Source organism: Diprion similis, chromosome 8 (assembly GCF_021155765.1).
Source record: "Diprion similis isolate iyDipSimi1 chromosome 8, iyDipSimi1.1, whole genome shotgun sequence".
Taxonomy (NCBI): domain Eukaryota; kingdom Metazoa; phylum Arthropoda; class Insecta; order Hymenoptera; family Diprionidae; genus Diprion; species Diprion similis.
The window spans coordinates 5,610,783-5,627,663 of record NC_060112.1 but is presented as its reverse complement, the minus strand read 5'-3'; the positions used below and the strand labels follow the sequence as shown (position 1 = coordinate 5,627,663).

Here is a 16,881-nt window from a genome sequence, read left to right as displayed (position 1 = left end):
AGGGTTTCTATTACAGCAAGTACGATTCTCATTTCTTGGAATCCAACATGTCTACAATACCGTGATGAGCCTCATAGTGTGAGAGAAATATACTTCAACTTAATTATGATATCGCTGTAAAATCTTGATTGAAATTTCTCTCAGATCTCGAAAATGCCGTGCAGAGGAACTGCTGAGTCCTGAAATTGATTTAGTGAATATCGATTACACACGCCTTTGTGTTGAACTAAATAAGTAACTCAACGTGATATATTAAACGTTTAAAAGTATTGTTATACGTATTTTCATAAATTGTTACGTTACCTCAATGACAAGGAAATAATTAATAAATAAACCTTACTAAAACTATCAAGATGAAGCGTATGTATCTCTAAATTTTCCGAAAATTTAAATGTTCGTCGATGCTGAATCGAATCGAACCGCCCGGCGTCCGTCGCCATGAAGTTGCAGAGATCCAAAGTGAGTTAAACGTCATTGAACGTGAAGCATTTCTCAAACTTTTTTATTCTATGGCCGAATCTCGTCCTCTTAATTCTATCCACTCCTACCTACGTGACGTTTTGACATTCGATTGTCGAAGTAAAGTAAGAGCGGGGTTAACGATGATACAAAATGTGATAATATTGAAACACACAAGGAATTGTTCGGATAAATTATCAAAAGTATTCAACTAGTTTGAAGACAGTTTTGAAATGAAACGGGATGGAAGATAGGGAGTGAATTTTACTGACGGTACCAAGTTGCTGAAGAGTGAAAAAGTCCGTTGCTCAGGTCGAGTAACCCTCAAGAGGTACCAGAGCTTAGCAGGATGGTTTCCTTGCCCAAAATAACGTTTTTCGGCGCCTTTTGCGGTAAGTATTAATCACCAAATGTTATTGGCCATGTCTTCGACTCGCGTCGCTAAATTCCCGGTCCCCTTCCATACACATAACCCTAAATTCGGATTTAATCAATACTCCCTGCTGGCCAGCTAGCCATTGAGCTGAAGCTTCGGTGGCAATTAATCTCGTTGAGGTCTTATTCAATTTACAGAATACACGAGCAGGGATTGATGATTCGTGAAAAAAACTTTACTGCAATGATAACTTGTTTTTATTTACAGCAATATTTGCTAGCACCGCCGCGTCTCGAGTGTTGGAGCTCAGCGATAGGTGCGTAACAATTTTATTTTTTTCGTTGCTATCAAATTCATGTAAGAGCATTTGAAAAATTAAACATAGCTGATAATTTTAACGTGACATCCCCTGAATTACAGATTTATGGATATTCACAAGGAAGGCCAGTGGCTGGTTATGGTTAGTAAGACAGAAGGTAACGTTGGGGTGTAAAAGAAGGAGAAGTATCAATACAATCAGATACCTTCGAGCAGAGTGATGCGGCAGTAAATTGGGTACCGCAATATTGCATTGACTCTGAATGAGAAGCTCCAGAGTAATCAAATCTTGCAGTATTCTAAACTATTTTCTTTATGTCCGCGATTCATTATTTCAGATGTATGCACCTTGGTGCGCACACTGCAAGAGATTAGAACCGATATGGGGTCACGTAGCTCAGCATTTACACTCAACATCAATTCGGGTCGGCCGCGTTGATTGTACAAGATTTACAAATGTCGCTCGTGCCTTCAAAATCAATGGGTTCCCTACAATTTTATTGTAAGTGTGTTTACACTCCACTTTTGATTATAGAGTAAAAGACAATTGTAAATTTCAAAGAGCAATCTTATCCAGAAATATGTTTTAAATCAGATCTTTTCACACAGCCTTAAGGGAGATCAAGAATTTGTGTACAACGGGGATAGAACTAAAGATGAAATAGTCAGATTCGCATTGAGACTGAGCGGACCACCAGTCCAGGAAATAACAAGGACTCAGAGCTTTGAGGCGATAAAAAAAGCTCAGGATGTATATTTTCTATATATCGGAGAAAGGACCGGACATCTCTGGGTAAAGTGTTTTGTTATTTGTCATCAAAGAATAAGGAGATGCTCATCAAATTACTCAAATATTAATAATCACCATGTTTTTACATAGGAAACTTACAATAAAATAGCAGACACGTTTCAACCACACGCATTTTTCTATCAGTCGTACACTAATGTAGCTGGAAAACACGCACCGTCGGAAAATACTCCTGCGGTATTTGTTTACAAGGAGAATTCCCATTATCATTTTACAGGTGAACATTATTTTCTATCCTCTCTATAATGGGACTCATAGGATAATAGTAGAGAAATGCACATTTTTTGTTTGGATTTTAGGAGAGGAGAGGAATGACCGCGAAGCCTTAAATGATTCCATGTACAAATGGGTGAATGCCGAACGTTTTCCAACATTTCCAAAAGTGACGCGAGGAAATATAAATCAGTTATTTTTAACCAATAAGAATTTGGTTTTGGCGGTGGTGGAGGAGAATCAGCTTGAAGAAATTCAGCCTGACATGATCGAATTCAGAGATATGGTACAAGCGGTGATAATGAAGAAACGTGATAAATATCACGAGTAAGTTTTTAGGGACGAAAAAAATTTTAATCCGTGCATCAACACAATGAAAGAAAAATAATTGCTGTAAATTGTTATAGCCATTTTCAGTTTGGCTGGATAGCAAACCCTGAGTTGGCAAACAGTATAGCTATGATGATCGTACCTTTGCCGAGTTTGATTGTAATCAACACGACAACTAGTCATCATTACATCCCGGAAGATGAACCACGAAAATTGACTCCCCACGCAATCGAATTGTTTTTAGAACAGATCTACAATGATAGTGCACCGGTTAGAAATACTCCCTGAATTTATGACGAAGTTGCTTTACAATAACGCCACATCTCAAAATCAATAAACACACGGATATTATTATTTTTCAAAAATTACAGACTTATGGAGGCAACGGTTGGCTGGTGCGTATGTACAGATCATGGTTCGAATTCAGAACAACACTATCTGAAATGTGGAAGGGAAATCCAATTCTGACAATGGTTTTGTTTGGACTTCCGTTTGGTTTCCTTTTACTCATCTGCTACAGTATTTGTTGTGCTGATATTCTTGACGCCGATGACGACGAAGAAGAAGGTAAGAAACGGCTGTGAAATCTACAATGCACTTTAGCAAAAATCTCAACGTTTTCTTTCTAATTTTTTTCAGAATCAAGCCATATGAAGAAAGATTAGAGAATTGCATAGTTACAAGCGACAATGTAATAGGTGTAAGTAAAAAATAAAAATTTAATAACTGTACAATAAGTAAAGAGATACTCTCCAATTCTTATCAATGAAATGTCATGAAAAAAAGTTTTGTATCTGACTGTCAATTTGTTACATAAACTCGTTTAAATAATGATACTGAAGCTAGTCGCCCACTCACAAAAACTTCTTATACAAAGTGACTTTCAAGAAGAAACCACTGGAATAAATGGCGTTTTAATATTTTTGACACTCATCTAGTGTTTCAAATAGTTTGATTATGAAAAACAATGTATATATAAACTTTCTGTGAATCGGCAAGTATCTTCAGCTTCATATATAAAGATGGGTGAAAATGATGATTTTGACGTTTGAGTGTCCAGTTCACAATATAATGGGGATCAAAGAGAAAAGATTCTGTATCCGTACAATAGTTTCTTTATGTTTTATTTATATAATGCATAAAAAGTTGTGCTTTATTTTAATATAAATAGCGAGAGATATTCGCTGCAATTTGATTAGCGAAATGGTTTTAGTTATCGTAACCTGTCAACATTGTCTGACAGCAATGCCGTGGGCGATAACAATTTTTTAAACAAACCGTTGTTTGACTTGCTACAAGTCATCAATATCGTCGTCCGAATCCAGTGCTGCTCTGCGCCGATCAAACTGTAAAGAGAGAATAACTTGTTAGAATCGAAATTGTAAAAAACCTGGTAGTACAAATGCTTTAAAGAACTCGTTCTATTCCCTAATTTGGAATAAATAAAAATTGCATGAAAAAGTTATGATTGTAAGGATTTTGGAAGAGCTAGTACTTTGACAGTCGTTGTTCTCTGTGTCTGCTGATTTACACTTTCCAAAAGTCCGATGAGTTCCTTTTCTCCAAGTTTGCCAGGTAACTGACCGCGCTGTGCCATGTTAAGAAGCATTTCTTCCACCATTTTACCTTTTTCTGGTTTTCCCAGACGTAGCGTGTTCACTATGCAAATAATGTAACCATTTTAGTCTTTAATTTCAGTACTTTTTCCGAACTCAGATTTGAAATGAAATGAATTGCTTTATTTTCTGTCCTTACGTCTTGCTCGGGCTGATTGATCTAGTACTTGCGTCAGAATTGAATGTCTCATCTCCTCTACCTGCTGTCGTTTCTCTTCAGCTGCTTGCTGGTTGGAAGCATCGCCACCCTACGTATTAAATATGCATGACATAAAATTTCAAACATTAAATAAAAGAATCAATGCTTGTTACAACCAAATGATTGTTGTGATCATGAATGGATTTATAACATAACCTATGAACTAACTGATACTAAAAGAACTTCATCGACATTTGTTTAATGGTAAGTGAGACGGTGAAAGGATATAACTAAATCAGTGATATGAGAAAACAGCGTGTAAGTTGTAATATCGATCAACAAATTGAATCGGTAAGATAAATAAATTACCGAGTGACATTTTCACGAAAGGAAACCACGTAAAATTGCACCGCTGAAGGCCGGGTGGAAAAAAATTCTTGATACCTTGTATTGTGATTGTAATTGGGCTAATCGCTGCTGACGGATCGCTTCTAACTCCGGATCAGCCATTGTGACTGGTAACGAATCTAGCAAAGTATTGCAAATGTTCTGAACCGAACGAGGATTTCAAACAAGTTACAGGTATAACCAACCGCAGCTTGGCCTATTCGGTTCAGTCGTAGCCTACGTCACAGAACATGACGTCACATCAAAAATAAATCATTGGAAAAGAGCGGTTTCCTTTTACGTCAATTTTCTAACACAACTCTACACTAAGCGAATTCATTGGTCGGATCTAACGGAATACGACAATGAAATCACTGTGTCGTGTTGTGTGAGGCCTATTCTCGAATTCGTGCGATAATTATCGCATAGACCAAATCGCATGCGACTCGAACTTGGTTAGTCGCATACGTCTAGTGACGTACGATAATTTTTGAACGCGCTGAGCCAGGCAGTGTTGCCGTGTGAGAAAATCTTACAACAGCCAATCATTGCTCAGCTTACAAGAGAAATCCGGAAGCATTATCACAATGAGTTTTCTTCGGTTCTTCCCAACAATGTATGGAGAGGAAGCGTAGAAAACATCATCAAAAATATAATAAAAAATCAAATTATAATAAATTATCTGTATAGAAAATGTCAGCAATTGCTAAGAAAAGATGCCGACATACCTATATCTAATTAACAAAAAACCTAAGCGTCTGAACGTCAAAATAAACCTTGCTTGAATTACTCCAAGACCTAGTGCATTACCTCGTGCAATATCTATATCTACTTCATCATTGTGTTAGTAATTCGTGTTCATTCTCGATCCATGATAAAGTTTTGTTTTGGGGAAATAGGTAATTATACTATTGGATTGTAGTCTTTAATGTCAACGCAATAGACCCCAACAATTAAAAAAAGAGGTTGATATTAATTATATTTGAATAATGAGGTACTTCGTAACTCAAATAATAATATTATTGCCGATGTAGAATCTCGCTTCATTATTCGTTTATTCACAACTTATCTATTTGAAATGAAGGTACTGTGTATTCGAATTATTGAAATTTATCGCATACAATTTGCGGTATCACACAGTCTTAAGTATCATTCACAATCGACTTAGTGCAGTGGTAGGGGTAGTAGTGCGACGTAAAGTGGTAGATGAGTGGTATTGCAGAACAGCGTTCACAAATCGTAGGTATTACAGTGTAGAAAGATCTGACATTTCAAGTTTTAAGACAGATTGAATAATCTAACGAACCTTGTCGAGAATGGATGAAAATGAATATCTCATCAAAAAAGTCTTGTGTACTGCAACGACATTACTGGAAATATTTCTTTGTAGGCATGTTCTTTTTTCTTGACATCACGGAAGGTGGCTAAGGACCGATCCCATATTACTGGTTAATTTTGTAATTTTTCAATGATTAATTTGTCTATATAAGGCATATTTTATGTTAATTTTATGTGTGGATTTTGCGCAAATTTTTAAGGCGTCTATTTTGATTGGTTGTTGCAGTGGTTTGATTCGTGGTGCAGTGCAGAAGCTTGGAGAATGCAAGCAGTAAGGTAGTAGTCTGGTAACTTGCACGTTTTTATGTCTATCGGCAATTTTTTTATGGGAAAATAAAATTCAATGGTTTTGTTTTTTAGTATGTTAGTATTGACATGTAAAGGATACGAATAAATTTTTGTTTTACTTAATTTTACAACGTTTTATTTTAATTATTATTGATCAAAGTAGACACTTAAAAAAAAAAGGTTGAAGACATCTGAAATAAAAAACCGAATTGATTATCAATCTACAGAATTGTCGCTGTCGTTGGAACTATGATTATTGAATTTTATCAGAAAATAACAAAATGGCGGACTTCGAAAAATAAAAGTGATCTTTTTCAGGCACAAATCGGGCTGTAAAATGGAAAGTTAGGGATGAAAAGAAAGTTCTAGTCCCGACGAGAACTACTGAAGTGTAGAATGACGTGTAAAAATTTGAGACCAATCAGTCAGATATAAAATTTCTTTTCACCCGAAAAAACGTTGTTTTCAGAAAAACGCGTTTGAAAGTTTAATAACAGATTTTTTTTAAAACTCATTCTTCATTCATCGTCTATGCCTAGGGCGTATGATTTACCTTCAATTTCTTCGTTGGCATAATTCTTGGCAACTTTTTCGCGCAAACAATAGAGGAGTCCGACTACTTGCAGCTGTCGGCCCGGGCGACCTTCAGCGTGCAACTACGTGACGCTCTCCAATATTCATTATAACTTGGTTAATATTTCGAATTTTGGACTGAAATTTTTGCAATGTACTGTCAATATATTTTACTTTCGAAATAAGTAACAAAAAAAATCCATTTGCCCAACCCAATTTACCAGACTACTACATTAATTTACCTAACGGACGCTCAAGAATTGTGTTTCATATAACAAAATAAATATAAATAATAAAATTAATGCGATATCTTGTTGTCACCTCGAGGTCTACTGTTTTTCTATTCAGGCATTATTCCCTCATGATTTCAATTTTCTCAAAATGCTTCGAAACGATGGAAAAAACCATATCCAATATATATGGCAGCGATATATGGCAACAAGAGATTCAAACCAATGTTTCTAGTATGGTACTGATAATTTTAAATTACCCGTGATGCTTCATTTCACCTACGACTACACGACAGACAAGCTGCAGAGAGAAGCCTAAGAAAGAATCCATAAACAAGTTTACCATAAATGTCGAACTGTGGTCGAACTTCTTGTTTTTTTTCTATGAAAGAAGAAAACAAATAAACTACTATTTTATATTGTTGGAATTTTGTTTGCAAATAATACAATTTTTCTCAACAATTTGTTAATTCCCTGCTGATCATAGAGATATATGGGTATTGCTCTAATATCTATTCTGTTGCATGTTAATCGCGACGATAAAATAGAAAATATTGGCGGGAACTTTTTTGATTCAAGTTGTCAAAGAGAACGTTGGCAACACTGCTCACTTAAGAGCACCGGCCGTGGGCACTGAATCTGTACTTAGCCAGTTCCACTGCCAGTTCGTGTTAGTTGGCCATACTAGCCAGTTGGCCATCTTTACCAGTTGGCCAATTAGATGGTTAGATAGTTGAATAGATAAAAATGGTATAGTTACTGTTTTTTTTTATAACTAACTCAAATAACGATTCGACACTTGAAAAAGTTGTTGTTTATAATGATAGGTACAAACCCTATAAATTTAGACATTTTTTCTTGAATTTTACATTAATAAGAAGAAATCGATTCTTATTCCGCTTTCCTATAAAGAAATTGTTATTGTAAAAATTTGAAATTTTCAGGTTTTGTTCTAGTATCATTATGATGATAACCTTACCAGTTTTCAAATCGTTACCTGAGTTTTTACTCAAGTTAAAATAAACACTGTAACTGTTTTCCGTTAAAATTAAAATTTGAAATTTTCAGAGTCTGTAGCCGGATGGCTGCCTGTCACTCTGTATGTTATAGGTCAAACTACTGAAAAGCGGGCAGGCTAGCGGGCATTTCGATATGAAAAATCACTGAACTCTCACGGAAAAATAGTTAGGGCGAGGCGATGTTTACAGTGTGCGGTTGCCCGGACAATAAATCGTCGCTATTGAATATCGTCGATAATTAATGGTGACCAAAGCACATGGCTCATCTCGTGCAATTTATGTAAAACGTATAAACAAGCAACGCCTGCTACGATGAGTCAATGCAACTCTCTGTGTATATACGGTGCTGCTTACCCACGATTAAACAATTTGACAATGGCATGTAACTTATAGCCGGACGTGCGCCGACCCTCAGGGACCTATATTATAATTGAACCTTTAAAATTACGAGAACGTAATCGAAAAGTGCATGCGATCAGCAGCAGAGAACTCTTTCATTTCGGATCAAAGAATTGATTTCAGCATTATTCAAAATTGTCAAAGCTTTCACCAAAAATTTTAAGAGGCTAGTCTTACTTTTATTTTGAGAAAGAAGACTTTCGTCTTGGAGTTAATTTGTATAATACTTTGTAGACTAATTAGACCCCCAGGAATGCAGAAAATGCGCCAAAGAGAGCGTTGGACCAACAGTAGCGAAATTATGAAGGGCAGACAAGCAGCAGAGACATAACGAAGACGATATTTTGTTTTTTGGCAGTGACTCTTGATTCGCTGCCCGCAGTGCAACGAAAACAATTCGTTCGGGTATTTTTCGAAATCGTCGGAATTTTGACCAAATCCACAGGGATAAGGCTTTATTTTTTATTCAAGTGGGGAACTTTGCGTCTCAAACTCGATTCAAACGGACTTTTCTAGACTCATTGGACCCAAAGTATTGCGAAAATGGTAGAAACAGCATCGTAAGATCAACACCTAATAACATAAACAGAAAATGTAGAAACATTGATGCAGGTATAATTTGTTGTGTTCCAGGTTACGTCATACTTAGACAGCACAATATGACACATCTCGTATTCTGCAGACGTGAACTTACTACTGAACGCAGGCCGAAATTTAAACTGCGCTTACAAACAACAATAAAGATTATCTCATACAACACTGTTCATATTCTGCTTGATGCTATGTGTTATGCAGTTTGTTTGTTCTTAAATACTATTCAGGCTTCTTATAAAATGATCGATGATGGTATTGAATTTTTTTCGCTCGATCTCCAATACTTTTGGAAAGATCATGCTAACTATATCAATTCCAGATATCTTATGATAATTATAGGTATAATATGTAGTTATTGAAATGATGTATTAGTTTGATATATTATAATTAAGTTATACCGAAACTTGGTTAAGAAGTATACACTGACGCCAAAACACGTGTACTACAATAACGAACGCATATTAACTAAACTGCAAATACAACTTTGGTGCTATGAATTTGTGATTTTTGACTTTCAACTATTTGAAAACCCACTGGAAATTCTATGTTTTTCTGCTAAGAGTTTTGATCCATTCTCGCAGCGTATTTCGACGGCGTTCAATGGATTTCTCTGGCAAATTGACGTCAAAATAGTGCCTGAAAGAATTTATTGCAGCACTTTTTAGAATCGTCGAAATTTTCGCGAAAAATCCGAAGGGGTTAGCAGTACTTTTTTGGTCGTTTTTGGAGCTGTGAAATTTTCTTCTCGGAATCGATTTGTATGACCCTTTCTTGATTAATTCGACGCCCAGGAAATCAGAAAACACAACAAGAAAAACGTGGGACCAACAGCAGAAAAATAACGACACAAAGACAAGCAGCAGAAGAATTAAGAAAATACGTCTTTCGTATTTTGGCTGTAACTTTTGATCCGTTGCTCGCAGCGCATTCGGACTGCACTTAATCGATTCCCCTCGCAAAATCACGTCGGGATAGTGTCTTAAGGAATTATTTGCAGCACTTTTCAAACTCGTCAAAATTTTGGCCTAAAATCCAAAGGGGTTGGCCTTAGTTTTTTCCTCATTTTCGGAGCCGACAATTTGTCGTTCTGGAATCGATTTGTATGACCCTTTCCGGAGTAAATCGAACCCCAGGAACTCAAAAAACACATGGAAAAGAGCGTAGGACCAACAGAGGAGAAATGAGGACGAAAATAAGCAGTTTTTTTTCCGCAACTTCTCAGGCGTTGCTCGCAGCGTATTGGGACTGCGCTTAATCGATTCCTCTCGCAAAATTACGTCGGAATAGTGCCCTAAAGAATCAATTGCAGCACTTTTCAAACTCGTCGATATTTTGGCCAAAAATCCAAAGGGGTTAGCCTTAGTTTTTTCCTCATTTTCGGAGCCGAAAATTTCTCGTTATGGAATCGATTTGTATGACCCTTTCCGGAGTAAATCGACCCCCAGGAACTCAAAAAACACATAAAACAGAGCGTAGGACCAACAGAAGAGAAATGAGGACAAAAATAAGCAGTTTTTTGTCCGCAACTTCTCAGGCGTTGCTCGCAGCGTATTGGGACTGCGCTTAATCGATTCCTCTCGCAAAATTACGTCGGAATAGTGCCCTAAAGAATTAATTGCAGTACTTTTCAAACTCGTCAAAATTTTGGCCAAAAATCCAAAGGGGTTAGCCTTAGTTTTTTCCTCATTTCGGGAGCTGAAAATTTCTCGTTCTGGAATCGATTTGTATGACCCTTTCCGGAGTAAATCGACCCCCAGGAACTCAAAAAACACATGGAAAAGAGCGTAGGACCATCAGAAGAGAAATGAGGACGAAAATAAGCAGTTTTTTCTCCGTAACTTCTCAGGCGTTGCTCGCAGCGTATTGGAACTGCGCTTAATTGATTCCTCTCGCAAAATTACGTCGGAATAGTGCCCTAAAGAATTAATTGCAGTACTTTTCAAACTCGTCAAAATTTTGGCCAAAAATCCAAAGGGGTTTGCCTTAGTTTTTTCCTCATTTTCGGAGCCGAAAATTTCTCGTTCTGGAATCGATTTGTATGACCCCTTCCGGAGTAAATCGACCCCCAGGAACTCAAAAAACACATGAAACAGAGCGTAGGACCAACAGAGGAGAAATGAGGACGAAAATGAGCAGTTTTTTTTCCGTAACTTCTCAGGCGTTGCTCGCAGCGTATTGGAACTGCGCTTAATCGATTCCTCTTGCAAAATTACGTCGGAATAGTGCCCTAAAGAATTAATTGCAGTACTTTTCAAACTCGTCAAAATTTTGGGCAAAAATCCAAAGGGGTTAGCCTTAGTTTTTTCCTCATTTTCGGAGCCGAAAATTTCTTGTTCTGGTATCGATTTGTATGACCCTTTCTGGAGTAAATTTACCCCCAGGAACTCAAAAAACACATGGAAAAGAGCGTAGGACCAACAGAGGAGAAATGAGGACGAAAATAAGCAGTTTTTTTTCCGTAACTTCTCAGGCGTTGCTCGCAGCGTATTGGGACTGCGCTTAATCGATTCCTCTCGCAAAATTACGTCGGAATAGTGCCCTAAAGAATTAATTGCAGTACTTTTCAAACTCGTCAAAATTTTGGCCAAAAATCCAAAGGGGTTAGCCTTAGTTTTTTCCTCATTTTCGGAGCTGAAAATTTCTCGTTCTGGAATCGATTTGTATGACCCTTTCCGGAGTAAATCGACCCCCAGGAACTCAAAAAACACATGGAAAAGAGCGTAGGACCATCAGAAGAGAAATGAGGACGAAAATAAGCAGTTTTTTCTCCGTAACTTCTCAGGCGTTGCTCGCAGCGTATTGGAACTGCGCTTAATTGATTCCTCTCGCAAAATTACGTCGGAATAGTGCCCTAAAGAATTAATTGCAGTACTTTTCAAACTCGTCAAAATTTTGGCCAAAAATCCAAAGGGGTTTGCCTTAGTTTTTTCCTCATTTTCGGAGCCGAAAATTTCTCGTTCTGGAATCGATTTGTATGACCCCTTCCGGAGTAAATCGACCCCCAGGAACTCAAAAAACACATGAAACAGAGCGTAGGACCAACAGAGGAGAAATGAGGACGAAAATGAGCAGTTTTTTTTCCGTAACTTCTCAGGCGTTGCTCGCAGCGTATTGGAACTGCGCTTAATCGATTCCTCTTGCAAAATTACGTCGGAATAGTGCCCTAAAGAATTAATTGCAGTACTTTTCAAACTCGTCAAAATTTTGGGCAAAAATCCAAAGGGGTTAGCCTTAGTTTTTTCCTCGATTTCGGAGCCGAAAATTTCTTGTTCTGGTATCGATTTGTATGTCCCTTTCTGGAGTAAATTTACCCCCAGGAACTCAAAAAACACATGGAAAAGAGCGTAGGACCAACAGAGGAGAAATGAGGACGAAAATAAGCAGTTTTTTTTCCGTAACTTCTCAGGCGTTGCTCGCAGCGTATTGGAACTGCGCTTAATCGATTCCTCTCGCAAAATTACGTCGGAATAGTGCCTTGAAGAATTGATTGCAGCACTTTTCAAACTCGTCGAAATTTTGCCAAAAATCCAAAGGGGTTAGCCTTAGTTTTTTCCTCATTTTCGGAGCGTAAAATTTCTCGTTCTGAAATCGATTTGTATGACTTTTTCCGGAGTAAATCGACCCCCAGGAACTCAAAAAACACATGGAAAAGAGCGTAGGACCATCAGAAGAGAAATGAGGACGAAAATAAGCAGTTTTTTCTCCGTAACTTCTCAGGCGTTGCTCGCAGCGTATTGGAACTGCGCTTAATCGATTCCACTCGCAAAATTACGTCGGAATAGTGCCTTAAAGAATTAATTGCAGCACTTTTCAAACTCGTCAAAATTTCGGCCAAAAATCCAAAGGGGTTAGCCTTAGTTTTTTCCTCATTTTCGGAGCCGAAAATTTCTCGTTCTGGAATCGATTTGTATGACTTTTTCCGGAGTAAATCGACCCCCAGGAACTCAAAAAACACATGGAAAAGAGCGTAGGACCAACAGAGGAGAAATGAGGACGAAAATAAGCAGTTTTTTTTCCGTAACTTCTCAGGCGTTGCTCGCAGCGTATTGGAACTGCGCTTAATCGATTCCTCTCGCAAAATTACGTCGGAATAGTGCCTTGAAGAATTGATTGCAGCACTTTTCAAACTCGTCGAAATTTTGCCAAAAATCCAAAGGGGTTAGCCTTAGTTTTTTCCTCATTTTCGGAGCGTAAAATTTCTCGTTCTGAAATCGATTTGTATGACTTTTTCCGGAGTAAATCGACCCCCAGGAACTCAAAAAACACATGGAAAAGAGCGTAGGACCATCAGAAGAGAAATGAGGACGAAAATAAGCAGTTTTTTCTCCGTAACTTCTCAGGCGTTGCTCGCAGCGTATTGGAACTGCGCTTAATCGATTCCACTCGCAAAATTACGTCGGAATAGTGCCTTAAAGAATTAATTGCAGCACTTTTCAAACTCGTCAAAATTTTGGCCAAAAATCCAAAGGGGTTAGCCTTAGTTTTTTCCTCATTTTCGGAGCCGAAAATTTCTCGTTCTGGAATCGATTTGTATGACTTTTTCCGGAGTAAATCGACCCCCAGGAACTCAAAAAACACATGGAAAAGAGCGTAGGACCATCAGAAGAGAAATGAGGACGCAAATAAGCAGTTTTTTCTCCGTAACTTCTCAGGCGTTGCTCGCAGCGTATTGGAACTGCGCTTAATCGATTCCTCTCGCAAAATTACGTCGGAATAGTGCTCTAAAGAATTAATTGCAGCACTGTTCAAACTCGTCAAAATTTTGTCAAAAAATCCAAAGGGGTTAGCCTTAGTTTTTTCCTCATTTTCGGAGCCGGAAATTTCTCGTTCTGGAATCGATTTGTATGACCCTTTCCGGAGTAAATCGACCCCCAGGAACTCAAAAAACACATGGAAAAGAGCGTAGGACCAACAGAGGAGAAATGAGGACGAAAATAAGCAGTTTTTTTTCCGTAACTTCTCAGGCGTTGCTCGCAGCGTATTGGAACTGCGCTTAATCGATTTCTCTCGCAAAATTACGTCGGAATAGTGCCCTAAAGAATTAATTGCAGTACTTTTCAAACTCGTCAAAATTTTGGCCAAAAATCCAAAGGGGTTAGCCTTAGTTTTTTCCTCATTTTCGGAGCCGAAAATTTCTCGTTCTGGAATCGATTTGTATGACCCTTTCCGGAGTGAATCGACCCCTAGGAACTCAAAAAACACATGGAAAAGAGCGTAGGACCATCAGAAGAGAAATGAGGACGCAAATAAGCAGTTTTTTCTCCGTAACTTCTCAGGCGTTGCTCGCAGCGTATTGGAACTGCGCTTAATCGATTCCTCTCGCAAAATTACGTCGAAATAGTGCCCTACAGAATTAATCGCAGTACTTTTCAAACTCATCAAAATTTTGGCCAAAAATACAAAGGGGTTAGCCTTAGTTTTTTCCTCATTTTCGGAGCCGAAAATTTCTCGTTCTGGAATCGATTTGTATGACCCTTTCTGGAGTAAATCGACCCCTAGGAACTCAAAAAACACATGGAAAAGAGCGTAGGACCAACAGAGGAGAAATAAGGACGAAAATGAGCAGTTTTTTCTCCGTAACTTCTCAGGCGTTGCTCGCAGCGTTTTGGAACTGCGCTTAATCGATTCCTCTCGCAAAATTACGTCGGAATAGTGCCTTAAAGAATTAATTGCAGCACTTTTCAAACTCGTCAAAATTTTGGCCAAAAATCCAAAGGGGTTAGCCTTAGTTGTTTCCTCATTTTCGGAGCCGAAAATTTGTCGTTTTGGAATCGATTTGTATGACCCTTTCCGGAGTAAATCGACCCCCAGGAACTCAAAAAACACATGGAAAAGAGCGTAGGACCATCAGAAGAGAAATGAGGACGAAAATAAGCAGTTTTTTCTCCGTAACTTCTCAGGCGTTGCTCGCAGCGTATTGGAACTGCGCTTAATCGATTCCTCTCGCAAAATTACGTCGAAATAGTGCCCTAAAGAATTAATTGCAGCACTTTTCGAACTCGTCAAAATTTTGGCCAAAAATCCAAAGGGGTTAGCCTTAGTTTTTTCCTCATTTTCGGAGCCGAAAATTTGTCGTTTTGGAATCGATTTGTATGACCCTTTCCGGAGTAAATCGACCCCCAGGAACTCAAAAAACACATGGAAAAGAGCGTAGGACCATCAGAAGAGAAATGAGGACGAAAATAAGCAGTTTTTTCTCCGTAACTTCTCAGGCGTTGCTCGCAGCGTATTGGAACTGCGCTTAATCGATTCCTCTCGCAAAATTACGTCGGAATAGTGCCTTAAAGAATTAATTGCAGCACTTTTCAAACTCGTCAAAATTTTGGCCAAAAATCCAAAGGGGTTAGCCTTAGTTTTTTCCTCATTTTCGGAGCCGAAAATTTCTCGTTCTGGAATCGATTTGTATGACCCTTTCTGGAGTGAATCGACCCCCAGGAACTCAAAAAACACATGGAAAAGAGCGTAGGACCAACAGAGGAGAAATGAGGACGAAAATAAGCAGTTTTTTTTCCGTAACTTCTCAGGCGTTGCTCGCAGCGTATTGGAACTGCGCTTAATTGATTTCTCTCGCAAAATTACGTCGGAATAGTGCCCTAAAGAATTAATCGCAGTACTTTTCAAACTCGTCAAAATTTTGGCAAAAAATCCAAAGGGGTTAGCCTTAGTTTTTTTCTCATTTTCGGAGCCGAAAATTTCTCGTTCTGGAATCGATTTGTATGACCCTTTCTGGAGTCAATTGACCCCCAGGAACTCAAAAAACACATGGAAAAGAGCGTAGGACCATCAGAAGAGAAATGAGGACGAAAATAAGCAGTTTTTTCTCCGTAACTTCTCAGGCGTTGCTCGCAGCGTATTGGAACTGCGCTTAATCGATTCCACTCGCAAAATCACGTCGGAATAGTGCCTTAAAGAATTAATTGCAGCACTTTTCAAACTCGTCGAAATTTTGGCCAAAAATCCAAAGGGGTTAGCCTTAGTTTTTTCCTCATTTTCGGAGCCGAAAATTTCTCGTTCTGGAATCGATTTGTATGATTCTTTCTGGAGTAAATCGACCCCCAGGAACTCAAAAAACACATGGAAAAGAGCGTAGGACCAACAGAGGAGAAATGAGGACGAAAATAAGCAGTTTTTTCTCCGTAACTTCGCAGGCGTTGCTCGCAGCGTATTGGAACTGCGCTTAATCGATTCCTCTCGCAAAATTACGTCGGAATAGTGCCTTAAAGAATTAATTGCAGCACTTTTCAAACTCGTCAGAATTTTGGCCAAAAATCCAAAGGGGTTAGCCTTAGTTTTTTCCTCATTTTCGGAGCCGAAAATTTCTCGTTCTGGAATCGATTTGTATGACCCTTTCCGGAGTAAATCGACCCCCAGGAACTCAAAAAACACATGGAAAAGAGCGTAGGACCATCAGAAGAGAAATGAGGACGCAAATAAGCAGTTTTTTCTCCGTAACTTCTCAGGCGTTGCTCGCAGCGTATTGGAACTGCGCTTAATCGATTCCTCTCGCAAAATTACGTCGAAATAGTGCCCTAAAGAATTAATTGCAGTACTTTTCAAACTCATCAAAATTTTGGCCAAAAATACAAAGGGGTTAGCCTTAGTTTTTTCCTCATTTTCGGAGCCGAAAATTTCTCGTTCTGGAATCGATTTGTATGACCCTTTCTGGAGTAAATCGACCCCTAGGAACTCAAAAAACACATGGAAAAGAGCGTAGGACCAACAGAGGAGAAATGAGGACGAAAATAAGCAGTTTTTTCTCCGTAACTTCTCAGGCGTTGCTCGCAGCGTATTGGA

At 38.4% G+C, this 16,881-nt stretch overlaps 2 protein-coding genes across 3 annotated transcripts; one reads left to right on the top strand and one right to left on the bottom strand.

Annotated features, from left to right (window-relative positions):
- The first annotated feature begins 523 nt into the window (after positions 1-523).
- On the top strand, positions 524-3,270 carry LOC124409401 (protein disulfide-isomerase TMX3). 2 transcript variants are annotated; one of them, XM_046886991.1, is made up of 10 exons: positions 524-851; positions 1,103-1,151; positions 1,256-1,295; positions 1,492-1,655; positions 1,763-1,946; positions 2,034-2,178; positions 2,261-2,501; positions 2,582-2,774; positions 2,876-3,071; positions 3,144-3,270. In XM_046886991.1, the coding sequence occupies exons 1-10, from the start codon at positions 809-811 to the stop codon at positions 3,167-3,169; spliced, it is 1,281 nt and encodes a 426-aa protein (XP_046742947.1). In that variant the 5' UTR covers positions 524-808; the 3' UTR covers positions 3,170-3,270. The 2 variants fall into 2 exon arrangements, with proteins under 2 accessions (XP_046742947.1, XP_046742948.1); XM_046886992.1 differs by lacking the exon at positions 1,103-1,151 and having other exon boundaries at positions 1,256-1,311.
- LOC124409404 (programmed cell death protein 5) lies at positions 2,597-4,864 on the bottom strand. Its single transcript, XM_046886996.1, has 4 exons — positions 4,704-4,864; positions 4,260-4,368; positions 4,000-4,163; positions 2,597-3,850 (listed from the first exon to the last, which is right to left on the bottom strand). The coding sequence occupies exons 1-4, from the start codon at positions 4,767-4,769 to the stop codon at positions 3,797-3,799; spliced, it is 393 nt and encodes a 130-aa protein (XP_046742952.1). The 5' UTR covers positions 4,770-4,864; the 3' UTR covers positions 2,597-3,796.
- Between the last annotated feature and the right edge of the window lie 12,017 nt (positions 4,865-16,881).

Bases quoted from the DNA above. Each gene is read 5' to 3' on its own strand.
- LOC124409401 (XM_046886991.1), top strand. From the start codon at position 809: ATGGTTTCCTTGCCCAAAATAACGTTTTTCGGCGCCTTTTGCG. The intron at 1,296-1,491 runs GTTAGTAAGACA...TCATTATTTCAG, and splicing joins AAGGCCAGTGGCTGGTTATG to ATGTATGCACCTTGGTGCGC. The intron at 1,656-1,762 runs GTAAGTGTGTTT...CTTTTCACACAG, and splicing joins GGGTTCCCTACAATTTTATT to CCTTAAGGGAGATCAAGAAT.
- LOC124409404 (XM_046886996.1), bottom strand. From the start codon at position 4,769: ATGGCTGATCCGGAGTTAGAAGCGATCCGTCAGCAGCGATTAGCCCAA. The intron at 4,164-4,259 runs GTAAGGACAGAA...TTATTTGCATAG, and splicing joins TCAATCAGCCCGAGCAAGAC to TGAACACGCTACGTCTGGGA. The intron at 3,851-3,999 runs GTACTAGCTCTT...CTCTCTTTACAG, and splicing joins AGAGAACAACGACTGTCAAA to TTTGATCGGCGCAGAGCAGC.